This window comes from Hyperolius riggenbachi, chromosome 5 (genome assembly GCF_040937935.1).
Source record: "Hyperolius riggenbachi isolate aHypRig1 chromosome 5, aHypRig1.pri, whole genome shotgun sequence".
Lineage (NCBI taxonomy): Eukaryota > Metazoa > Chordata > Amphibia > Anura > Hyperoliidae > Hyperolius > Hyperolius riggenbachi.
The window spans coordinates 430423785-430436979 of record NC_090650.1 but is presented as its reverse complement, the minus strand read 5'-3'; the positions used below and the strand labels follow the sequence as shown (position 1 = coordinate 430436979).

The 13195-nt window shown below is 46.8% G+C and overlaps 1 protein-coding gene across 2 annotated transcripts in view; it reads left to right on the top strand.

Annotated features, from left to right (window-relative positions):
• Positions 1 to 13195, top strand: part of COL22A1 (collagen type XXII alpha 1 chain) — a 483118-nt gene that overhangs the window by 234783 nt on the left and 235140 nt on the right. For both annotated transcript variants that reach the window (XM_068238069.1, XM_068238068.1), the window contains exons 14-16: positions 4678 to 4731; positions 7812 to 7865; positions 12240 to 12293. In XM_068238069.1, coding sequence (XP_068094170.1) covers positions 4678 to 4731; positions 7812 to 7865; positions 12240 to 12293 — 162 coding nt within the window. The remainder of the gene's footprint in view (positions 1 to 4677; positions 4732 to 7811; positions 7866 to 12239; positions 12294 to 13195) is intronic.

The window sequence follows — 13195 nt, the reverse complement described above, 5'->3', positions numbered from 1 at the left end:
TAGACTTATGCTAGGTACACACCATACAATTTCCTGTTAGATTTTCTGTTAGATTTACCTGCCTGATAGATCCAACATGTTGGAAAAAAATCTATCTGGCAAGTAAATCTAACAGAAAATTGTATGGTGTGCAGGGCCGGGCCGAGGCAGAGGCGAGAGAGGCTGCAGCCTCAGGGTGCAGTGTAAGAGGGGCGCACAACTCACTCAGCTATCATTCCCCTATTGTGTTTGGAGCAGAGAGAAATAAGAAAAGGGGATACATGGCAGTGACTGCAAGCCAGATAACTAGGGGTGGGACGACGAATCCGGCGAATCCACGAATCCCTCGAATATTAGGAAATATTCGAGATTCGTGGACTCGAATCCCGACGCCATTTTCTGTTCGCCGAATCCCGACGCTGTATCGCCGCGCATCCGCCGCTTCCCCCGCTCGCAATTGTCCTCCTCCCGCTCCCCGCAGCCGCCTCCGCATAAATAAGAGGAAGCAGCCTCTTACCTCCAGCGTGGAGCCCGGAGCGGCAGACCTCCTGCACACTTCCTTATTCCCCCTAGTGACCGGCTCTTACTACGCGTCATCAGTAAGAGCCGGTCAGGTGGCCACTAGGGGGAACCAGGAAGTGAAGGGAGAGGTCTGCCGCTCCGGGCTCCACGCTGATGCTGGAGGTGAGAGGCTGCTTCTCCTTATGTATGCAGGGGGACAAGTGGAGGAGGCTGCGGGGGGAGGGAGGAGGATATGTGCCACCCATAAGAAGCCCCCATAGCCTGCTATCTATACTGAAGCCCCCATACGAAGCCCCCCATAGCCTGCTATCTATACTGAAGCCCCCCATAGCCTGCTATCTATACTAAAGCCCCCATAGCCTGCTACCTATACTAAAGCCCCCATAGCCTGCTATCTATACTGAAGCCCCCCATAGCCTGCTACCTATACTAAAGCCCCCCCATAGCCTGCTAACTATGCTGAAGCCCCCCATACTGAAGCCCCCCATAGCCTGCTACCTATACTGAAGCCCCCCATAGCCTGCTACCTATACTGAAGCCCCCATAGCCTGTTACCTATACTAAAGCCCCCATAGCCTGCTAACTATACTGAAGCCCCCCATACTGAAGCCCCCCATAGCCTGCTACCTATACTAAAGCCCCCCATAGCCTGCTAACTATGCTGAAGCCCCCCATAGCCTGCTACCTATACTAAAGCCCCCCATAGCCTGCTAACTATGCTGAAGCCCCCCATACTGAAGCCCCCCATAGCCTGCTACCTATACTGAAGCCCCCCATAGCCTGTTACCTATACTGAAGCCCCCATAGCCTGCTACCTATACTGAAGCCCCCCATAGCCTGCTACCTATACTGAAGCCCCCCCCATAGCCTGCTACCTATACTGAAGCACCCCCATAGCCTGCTACCTATACTGAAGCCCCCCCATAGCCTGCTACCTATACTGAAGCCCCCATAGCCTGTTACCTATACTAAAGACCCCATAGCCTGCTAACTATACTGAAGCCCCCCATACTGAAGCCCCCCATAGCCTGCTACCTATACTAAAGCCCCCCCTTGCCTGCTAACTATGCTGAAGCCCCCCATACTGAAGCCCCCCATAGCCTGCTACCTATACTGAAGCCCCCCATAGCCTGCTACCTATACTGAAGCTCCCCAAAGCCTGCTACCTATACTGAAGCCCCCCCATAGCCTGCTACCTATACTGAAGCCCCCCCATAGCCTGCTACCTATACTGAAGCCCCCCATAGCCTGCTACCTATACTGAAGCCCCCCATAGCCTGTTACCTATACTAAAGCCCCCATAGCCTGCTACCTATACTGAAGCCCCCCATAGCCTGTTACCTATACTGAAGCACCCCCATAGCCTGCTACCTATACTGAAGCCCCCCATAGCCTGTTACCTATACTGAAGCACCCCCATAGCCTGCTACCTATACTGAAGGCCCCTATACCCTGCTACCTATACTGAAGGCCCTATACCCTGCTACCTATACTGAAGGCCCCTATACCCTGCTACCTATACTGAAGGCCCCTATACCCTGCTGCCTATACTGAAGGCCCCTATACCCTGCTGCCTATACTGAAGCCCCCTATACTCTGCTACCTATACTGAAGGCCCCTATACCCTGCTGCCTATACTGAAGACCCCTATACCCTGCTGCCTATACTGAAGGCCACTATACTCTGCTACCTATACTGAAGGCCACTATACCTTGCAACCTATAGTGAAGGCCCCTATACCCTGCTGCCTATACTGAAGGCCACTATACCCGGCTGCCTATAATGAAGGCCACTATACCCTGCTGCCTATACTGAAGGCCACTATACCTTGCAACCTATAGTGAAGGCCCCTATACCTTGCTAGCTATACTGAAGACACCTTTACCTAGCTACCTATAGTGCGGGCAACTATTCCATGGATCGCACAATTCTTATGTGCAGGATTCGTTAGATTCGGGATTCGAAAGGTTCGAGATATTCGAGAACCTTTTTAGATTCGGATCCGGATTCGGATTCGAAGAAATTGTGGATTCGTCCCATCCCTACAGATAACTAGAGATTAGAGTGTTGGGGGCCCTGGGGCGCCTCTTATGCTAATAGCAATCAGTGTGTGGCGGCTGAGGTGGGAGGGATGGAAGGGGCACTTTGGTGTCTCAGCCTTGGGTGCTGGAGGACCTTGTCCCAGCTCTGATAGTGTGTACCTAGCAGCCATGATGAATTAATGCCATGCTAGGTGCACACCATACAATCTAATGCTAGATTTACCTGCCAGTCGCGTACGTTAAAAAGGGGCGCTGGGAAAAAAGGGCGCCGGGTTTTAAACGATAAACATGGATAACGTTTAAAAATATAATGTACTATATTTCGTTTAAAAATAATGTTTTATAAAGTTATAAATCATTAAATAATGTGCATGAAATTGGCAATTGTGAAAACGTTAATCTTCCGTTTAAAAAGTGAAACGTATAATAACGTTTAAAAAAAAATAGTAAGTAACCCTCCCTGTACCTACCCCTAACCCCTAGACCCCCGTGTTGGTGCCTAAACCTAAGACCCCCCTGGTGGTGCCTAAACCTAAGACCCCCCTGGTGGTGCCTAAACCTAAGACTCCCCTGATGGTGCCTAAACCTAAGACTCCCCTGGTGGTGCCTAAACCTAAGACTCCCCTGGTGGTGCCTAAACCTAAGACCCCCCTGTTGATGCCTAAACCTAAGACTCCCCTGGTGGTGCCTAAACCTAAGACCCCCCTGGTGGTGCCTAAACCTAAGACCCCCCTGTGATAAGCATTAATAACGTGTGAAAAAAATATTGTGCTGTTTTTCGTTTAAAAATAATGTTTTAAAAAAGATTGTACTGTTTTTCGTTTAAAAATAATGTTTAAAAAATTATAAATCATAAAATAATGTGTAATCATGAGAAGCAGTTATAAAACAGTAAAAGTCTCCGGGCGCCGCTTATAAAACGTTATTTTTCTCCGGCGCCCTTTTTTCCTGTCGGGCGCCCATTAAACGATATTTATTATGGGAGTGAATGGCGGCGCCCGATTTGTCCACTTGCCTCAGGCGCCCGAATTTACTGTTCCCCTGCCAGTCTGCCAGTCCCAGATAGATTTAGGTAAATCTAACAGAAAATCTCATAGAACATTAGGTTAGGGTTAGACATTGTGGGGGGCTGATCAGGGTCAGGAACTGTTGGGGGTCGGTTAGAATTAGATATGGGGGGGTTGGTTAGAGTTAATCATCAGTGGGAAGGGGGTGTCATTTAGGATAAGCCAATGATGATGGCTAACCTTGGCACTCCAGCTGTGACAAAATTAAAAATCCCATCATGCCTCTCCCTCCACGAGTTATTCTAATGGCCCATACTCACAGGCTACAATTGTCGCCGCAACACGCGGCGCGCGCGTGTTGCGGCGACAGGTCGCCCGTGAGTATGCGGCGTTGCACACGCGCGCACCCCGAACTGTCGCCCGTTGCTGATGTCGCCAGGCGATTGAAAGTTTCAATCGCATGGCGACAGTCGCCGCCGCAACTGTCGCTAGTCCGCGTGAGTATGCGGACTAGCGAGAGCAACCTCCATGAAGTATACGGAGCTTCCGGCGGGAGGAGGAGCAACGTCGGCGACAGCTTCCGTCGCACCGCTGGTCCCTGTTCCGCGTGTGTACGCGGAGGGACCTGGCGACGAGCTGTCGCTGGCCTGTCGCGCACACGCTCACGTGCGCTGGCGACAGGCCACTTTTGCAGCCCGTGAGTATGGGCCATTAGAGCTGTCACAGTATTGCAATGCCTCATGGGACTTGTAGTTCCACCACAGCTGGAGTGCCAAGGTTAGCAATCACTGGGATAAGCCATCGGGAGGGGGGGGGGGGGGGCGGTTAGGGCTTGGTAGAAAGAGGGCTTGCATGAGAATAGGGTTAGGTTTAGCTAGAGTACAATATTTGTAAAACGTACTGATATTTTACTATCGGAATTAGCACGGCCCAAAAGTAGAATATCGTCATTTTACTGATATTCTACGATCGGCAGTTTCCAGCGCCTGAATTACCTGTTTATCTACCGGCTGTTGTAAGGCATCTGTAGTGATACTAAAATGTCTAATCTGGATAAACATAATCATTATTTTATTCGTTTTATTATTACTACTAATATTATATTATTGTTTTCTTCTTCCTCTTAGGGATCATTTGGGCCGCCTGGTCCGTTCGGCAGAGAAGGAGCCAAAGGAGAAAGAGTAAGATTCAATAAACAGTAAATAAATCAGCACTGCATAAACATTGTACAGATGGTCAAACTATACTGCAATCAATTCAGAGTTTTTTATTTTCTTTTTAGAAAGTGTAGAAAGCATCAGTAACATTATAACCAGTACAAAGAGTACAATATAACTCTGGGGTAACAGAAAAGCTGCATTTTGCTTCAGATATTTTTTTATTGAACCAAACAAGCACATAAACACACCAGACACCTATTTTGTAATATAATATAGGTCATGCCTATGAAATAATAATAAAACAAAAAAATAATTTCCTCTTACCTTGTGTCCCAGTGGTCTTTTTATTACCTAGGTTTGAGTAATGCTTGTCTAGGTGAGAGTGCAATGTACAGTTAGTGAACCAGAAATGAAAATAAACTAATCAGATAAACAATTGGATCTGTCCTTCTACTCTTAAAGGGGAACTGAAGTAAGAGGTATATGGAAGCTGCCATATTTATTTCCTTTTAATCAATACCAGTTGCCTGGCAGCCCTGCTGGTCTATTTCTCTGCAGTAGTATCTGAATAACACCAGAAACAAGCATGCAGCTAGTCTTGCCAGATCTGACTTTAAAGTCTGAAACACCTGATCTGCTGCATGCTTGTTCAGGGGCTGTGGCTAATAGTATTAGAGGCAGAGGATCAGCAGGATACCCAGGCAACTGGTATAGATTAAAAGGAAATAAATATGGCAGCCTCCATATACCTCTCTCTTCAGTTCCCTGTTAAAAATCACTCTCTTATGCTGGGAACACACAATACGTTTTTCCTGTTCGATTCTCCGCTTGATCAATTTTTCCACTCAATTCACCACTCGATTGCCTTATTTTTCACTCATTTTTCTTATCTTTCTCCATTCACTTCCATGAGGAATCGAGCAGTAAAACGATCGAGAGGAATATCAGACATGACGGAATTTAGCAATAAAACGCATCTATCTAATGAGAAAACGTAACGTGTTCCCAGCATAAGATATCTCATGGTTTTATTTTATGCATAAACATTTACAAAGCAGATTTAATGTTTTATAGTCTCTGCTCAATTGCAGTGTCTCAAGAGTCCCAGAGTGAAAATACATGCACTATTGACCTTTTTATATTTTCCTCTTACAGTAAAAAGCCCAGGTATCTGCTTAGGAAAGTGTTTTATAGCTGTAATTTATTATCAGTGAGCCGACTGAGTCCTGACTGGAGAAAACGGTCAGTTCCATAGCTAATTATAAACTCTTTCAGGCAGGGAAAAACATGGAGCACAGCATAAGTGTCTGTATGCTTGCCACTGTATATGCACGTCTATTTCATCATGTCACATGCCATCTCTGGTACACTTTAAAGAGACTGAAGTCTCTTTTTTTTACCTTATTTTCTTATGCAGCTGTTTTCAGCATTAAATTCTAAGCTGATTCACTGCATCCCCGCGGCAGAACAAGTTATTTATGGCCCAGAAATAGCCCAGCAAAGTTCCACGACTTTTGAAGTCACAGATTTTGCTGCCTGGTAGAGGCAGAGCTGTGTGCAGAAGCTCTGCCTCTTCTCCAGTCAATCTCCGCTGATCTCCGGCTCTCCCCGCCCCTCTCAGTGAAAGATGATTGAGAGTGGCGGGGAGAGGCAGAGATCGGCGGGGATTGACTGGAGAAGAGGCAGAGCTACTGCGCTCAGCTCTACCTCTTCCAGGAAGCAAAAATATGCTTGCCCTGGAACTTTGCAGGGCTATTTCAGGGGCATAAATCACTCGTTCTGCCGCGGGTATGCAGCAAATCCGCTTAGAATGTATTGCTAAAGACTTCTGCATAAGAAAATAAGGTAAAAAAAGAGACTTCATTGTCTCTTTACTTTTTTGAACATAAACAGCCTTTTTTTTTAGTTTTTTTTCTGTACATTACCACAATTAATGTTAAATAGAACAACTCAGATGCAATTGAAGCGCAGACTTTCAGGTTTAATTCAAAGGGGTGAACAAAACGATTGCATAAAAGTGTGAGGCAACTAAAGCATTTTAAAGGGGCTCAAATGTAATTGGACAATTGACTCAAAGGTTACTTCTTACCCACACAAGTCTGTTGATATGTCATTATCAATCCTCTATAATAAAATCCCTGTGTCTCTGCTTTCCGAGTCCGTGTGTGTGTCCCTGCATTTGCGCTACTGCGCATGTGCCGCAGGGACACCCTGTGGACAGGGAGCAGGACAGGCCAGGGGGCCGCCGGGCAGGCGTGTGAGCACATGCGCACTTACTGTGCGCCGTGGCAGCAGTCACAGGGGGAGGGGAGTAGAGGAGGGAGGGGGCGCTCTAGGTCTACTAGTTTAGCAAATAAAAGGCCTGGAGTTGATTTGAGGTGTGATGTTTGCATCAGGAAGATTTTGCTGTGACAGACAACATCTTCAAAGGAGACAAAGCAGTCTAAGGAGCTCTCCATGCAGGTGAAAGAAGCCATCCTTAAGCTGTGAAAACAGAAAAAACCCATCCGAGAAATTGCTACAATATTATAAGTGGCAAAATCTACAGTTTGGTACATCCTGAGAAAGTAAGCAAGCTCGGTTGAACTCAGGAATGTAATCCCTGCCTATTTAATGCATTTTTATTTATTTTTTTAATGGATAGGGAAGCTTTTTCCAACATTTTTCTGGGCAGGCCTACTTAGACTGCGGTTAAGTTCATGTCAATTTAGCTCCACCCATGGCCACACCCACATTGCAATGCATGGCCACACCCATTTTTCAGCTGAAGTGCCCAAAAGTGCCCTGGATCTATAAGGATTCTAGCAACACCCCTGGTTGCCTCACATTTTTTTGCAATTGTTTTGTTCACCCCACTGGATTGAAGCTTCCGTATCCCTGGATGTACTTCCAGGGTCATGGCCATTTTGGATTCTGACAGAGCAATTTTCATACATAAATAGAGCATGATAAGAACCACAGAGAGCAGGGGAAAGCAGAGCATTTTCATCCGGGACGTGACCTGGTGCTGGTAGTATGTTTTTGTTGTTGTTGTTTGTTTAATGGTATGCTTCCACCTCAGGCTCTTTAAGTTTGTCTCCAACTTTTTTATCAACTTGCAGGGTGACAGAGGTGAAAGAGGAGAGACGGGTTTGGCTGGACCGCCGGGGCTTCCAGTAAGTCGCAGCTTGTTCTGTTTTAATAAAGATTTGTAAACTTTACTGAACAAACAGCTCATATTCGTGATATAAGTTCAAGCAAGTGGGATTACACCCTGCGACTGTATGCCACCAGTTGCCCAGCAACCGGGAAAGTTTACATGGAAATAAATTAAATTATTTTGGCTTTTACAAACCAGGTCATATGGCAACATTCATTAAAGCAGAGGGCAGAGAATACAAAGCAAACTGTATTTTTTTATTTTAATAAAAAAGTAACCCAAATGCCATAGGCCGTGGCAGTGTGCTTGGCGTCGTAAGTCTTTGGATAATTCTAGAAAGGTTTATTGAAAGTTGAGAAGCTGATTGAATAAACCGCTTTCATTTGAAGTTTTGTACACTTTGGAATACAAGCTTCTAAGGCAGCTAAAAGTGAAGAACTACATAGAGTGCTCAGAGTCTTTTTGGGAAATTGTTTTGGTGGGCTATAACCTTACATAAAGGGGGTGGTTTATAAATGTTACAGTGGGTGGTTAAAACCAACTGTCACGAAAAAAAGGAAGCAGGAAATGGGGACGCCCATGGCTTGGGCACCGCCATAGGCGCTAATGCAAATATCGGCTGTGGGGAGGTGACGAGCAGAAATGTGGGCACCCAAAAAATATTGTTTTGAAAATTAGAACGTTAACAAAGTTTTTGAAATTTTTATCGTTTTAGAAATTAGAAAGTTAAAGAGTTGGAAATATTTTTCATTTTTGAAAGCTATCATTTTGAAATGTATGGTTTTGAGAATTAAAAGGTTACGAAGGGAGGTTTTAGGGTTAGGTGTCAGGTAGGGGGGTTTTAGGGTTAGACGTCAGGAAGTGGGGTTTTAGGGTTAGGTGTTAGGAAGGGGGGTTTTAGGGATGGGTTAGGCGTCAGGAAGGGGTGTTTTAGGGTTAGGCATCAGGAAGGAGGGTTTAGGGTTAGGTGTCAGGGAGGTTTTAGAGTTAGGCATCAGGAAGGGGGTTTTAGGGTTAGGCATCAGGAAGGGAGTTTTAGGGTTAGGCATCAGGAAGGGGGTTTTAGGGTTAGGCGTCAGGTAGAGGGGTTTTAGGGTTAGGCATCAGGAAGGGGGGTTTTAGGGTTAGGTATCAGGAAGGAGGGTTTAGGGTTAGGTATCAGGTAGAGGGGTTTTAGGGTTAGGCATCAGGGAGGGGTGTTTTAGGGTTAGGTATCAGGACGGAGGTTTTAGGGTTAGGCATCAGGAAGGGGGTTTCAGGGTTAGGCATCAGGAAGGGGGGTTTTAGGGTTAGGCATCAGGAAGGGGGGTTTTAGGGTTAGGCATCAGGAAGGGAGGTTTTAGGGTTAGGTGTCAGGAAGGGGGTTTTAGGGTTAGGCATCAGGAAGGGAGGTTTTAGGGTTAGGCGTCAGGAAGGGGGGTTTTAGGGTTAGGCGTCAGGAAGGGGGGTTTAGGGTTAGGTGTCAGGAAGGGCATTTTAGGGATGGGTTAGGCATCAGGAAGGGAGGTTTTAGGGTTAGGCATCAGGAAGGGGGGGGGGTTAGGGTTAGGCATCAGGAAAGAAGGATTTAGGATTAGGCATCAGGAATGGGGGTTTTAGGGTTAGGCATCAGGAATGGGGGTTTTAGGGTTAGTCATTAGAAAGGGGGGTTTTAAGGTTGGGCGTCGGAGGGGGGAGGGTTCTCTGTCAGAGTAGAGTTAGGTTTAGTTGTATTAAAATATTGTTAACATTTACCAATGTTTTACTATTGCCATTACCACTGTAAAAAAAATGTTTTATTTGGTGCCCGATTCAGAATGATATTTATTGTTTAGACTTTTATTGGCTTCACCCATTTTTCCTCTTGCCTATATTTCATGCACAGGAAAAAAAAAAAAAAAACAATTGTGAATTTACTGTGTAAGATGGGCCATTGGGGGTAGGAGGTACAAACCACATGATAACTTAACTTTGGGAATTCAAATGAGACCTGGCCATTCCATTGGAACTTTACGTTCCAGAAATGGCATCAGCGATCTCCAGATATTATGTTGCTTTTTTAGCATTTTTTTTAAATCAGAGAAAATCCCATGGTAAGTAAAGCCCCCCCCTCAAGGGACAAGGGTGCCTCCTTGGCCTGCGGTGAATCATAAGTATAAAGAGAGACTGTGTATTTGAAAAAACAATAAATGAATCCGAAATGAAAAGGAACAAACTGGTCGGAACCTGAGAAAAAATTAAAGAGAATCTGTAAGAAACACCCCCCTGGGTTACTTACCTCGGGAGGGGGACGCCTCTGCATCCTAATGAGGCTTCCCCCATCCCCCTCTGTCGAAGGCAAGCCAGAACACCAGTGGAAGTAAACATTTAGCTACCGCGATCCAGTGCAGGTGCTTTTCGGTCGGGCTCAGGCAGAAATAGCCGAGCATGATCTGGTCCGCTTTACTGCACAGGCGGCTCGTGTCTGCACAGTAGGGCGGACCTGATCTGGCTCAGCTATTTCCGCCAGAGCCCAATGGAAAGTCGCTATTGCGTCTGCGCTGGAGACGGGGAAGGTAAATATTGCAGGCACTAGAAGGATGGGGAAAGCCTCATTAGGATCCAGAGGCGTCTCTCTCCTGAGGTAAGTATCCTGGGGGGGGGCGGGGGGGGGGGGAGCTTCTTAAAGCGGAACTGTAGAGTGAAAATAAACACATTGTTTCACTTACCTGGGGCTTCCCCAAGCCCCCAGCAGCCGTCCTGTCCAGCGCTGCTTCTCGACGAGCCTCCGTTCTCCCGCCGCCAGCTACTTTCGGTTTCACCGCTGGGCCTCTGGCCACGCGTATCCTTTCTTCGCGTTTCCCGCTATTGCAGAGGGGAACGCGAAGAAAGGATACGCTTGGCAGGGCTGCGCTGGCATCAACTTACAAGTCGAGGTACGGGACGGAGTGGCGGCGGGAGAACGGAGGCTCGGGCAGGACCGGCGCTGGACAGGACAGCTGCTGGGGGCTTGGGGAAGCCCCAGGTAAGTGAAACAATGTGTTTATTTTCACTCTACAGTTCCACTTTAATGATTCTCTTTGATTTTTCCCAAGTTCTGGGTAGTTTGTTCCTTTTCGTTTTGGTTTTATTTATTGTCTTTTCCACATAGATAGGCTTTCTTTATACTTATGATTCACCGCAGGCCACAGAGGCATCCTTGTCCCCCAGTGACCTCTGTTGCTTATGGAATACAGGCCATCGCTATTATTTTTAGCTCCGTTGTATAAACTAATTTGCTGTAAAGTCCAAACACATAAACCATAACGATGCACCAGAAAAAGCAACAATTACGAGAAGTTCCCAGCTATAAAACGTGCAGATGCCGTCCTTGAAGAATAGTCCAGTGTAATTATAATCCAGTCTGAACTATTTAATTGAGAAACGTAATCAGTGCAGAGGAGAGTGCGAGGCTGTTTACTTGTTTATACGTTCATTAATAAGAATGTTTCACAGATCACAGCTATCATTGCAGCATGGGTGAAGGGTTTACAAAACAAAATAAAGAAGTGAACTTTATAGCAGAGACAACAGTCACAGCTCCAGAGTAGCAGAAGATGCGCGGGATCCCTCGCCGTCCTCTTCCGCCACTCCGCCGTCATCTTATAGCAGCCAGTAACCTGGGCAGTAGCGGGCAGTCGTGCAGGTCTGTGCATGTATGGCACAGCCGTGTGTGCGCCCCCCGTCATGCTACCGTGCCTGGGAGCGTTCTGCCCCAGTGCAGTACTACTGCGCAGGCGCAGAAAGCTCCCGGCTGTGAGAGCGCGGTGGGGGGCGTCATGCTCAGAAGAGCATGGCCAACCAATTTACCGGCGGTGATATCCCAGTATCAGTCCCGTTCTCCCTGGCCAGTCGGGCGTACTACGCATGCATGACCCGGCCGCGCGCCCACCGTGCTCCCGTCGCCTGGAGCGTTCAGTGCCTGCGCAGGCGCAGAACACTCCCAGCTGCAGGAGCGAGACAGGGGAGCGCACTTCTCTGCGCTGCACCTGCGCCGACTGGCCCGGGGAGAACAGGACTGACACTGTTATGCTGGGCATACACGGAGCGTTTGCTCCTTATCAATCGAGCTGCTGATGGCTTGAATTGATAATATCCGACAGGTCCGATGACCTGCCGGATAGATTCCCCGCTCGATCCCCGCGGGCGGACAATAGCGGGGAATTGAGCAAAAGATAAGGAGCGCCCGCGGGGACGAGCGGAGATCGATGAAGGCACCAGCGGGGACGGCGCATAATCGAGGCCGTGTATGCCCAGCATTAGTGACTGACAATAGGTAGGGGAGTGGAAGGATATGGCAGACAAATAACAAGTTCTGTTTTACGCATATCAAGTTTGAGCAGACGGGATCATGGGATGCTGATGTTTTCTTATTTTTTTTTTATTTTTACAGGGTTCAGAAGGACCCAGAGGGCCACCAGGACCCGCTGGACTAGTGGGCTCACCCGTAAGTTGTAACTGATACATTTTGTGCTAATTAAGAAAATAAATGCTAAATAGCAAACTCTGCTCCTAACTCCAGAGGCAGTGAGTCCGCCCTCTACTCTCCCCCAAAGTCAGGGCCGGATTTACCATAAGGCACTGTAGGCACATGCCTATAGGCGCCTGATGTTGGAAAGGCGGCTCACTCCCCTTCCCGAGCACCTCCCTTTCTCCTTCCCTATACAGAGTCGCAAGCTGAGTGTAAATGAGAGGTTACTTACCTGGCTCTCTGCATTCCACTGGCCAGATCTCCCTTCTGTCTGCTTTAGCAGATCGATGTAGACCATGGATGCTCAAGCAGTTAAGGAATGTATTGGCTTTAGTCCTTTTAAAGTCAATGGGAACTTGTTAAAAATAAATTAAGCCAGATACTTACCTAAGCAGAGGGAAGGCTCTGGGTTCTATACAGTGGTGGGCCGAAATTTCGCATGTGCGAAATTTCGCTTTGAAATTTGCCGTTTTCCATCGTAATGCGAAATGTACCGGAGAATGCGTAATAAATTACGTGTGAACCGTAATTATGTATTGAAATTTTGCATAACTTCTTAATTTCACGAAATTACGGTTTATTACGAAAGTAGTCATTTAGTATCTTTTGACGCGTATTTTGATTGACGTACACTTATAAATTTCCGCATCCGGACATGGTATTGTATAGACGCGTATGCGCTGTTTAATGCGCATGTTTATACGCATTATAAGCATGATTATACGCATTGATATACAGTGTATAGTATGCGCATTGGCAAGTTTAACGCAGATTTTCAGACGTAAGTAATGCGTTATTACATTACGCAATTTGGTTTACAAGCGTAGTACCGTAGCCGTAATTACGTTATACCCGTAATTTCGTAAAATACTACGCAA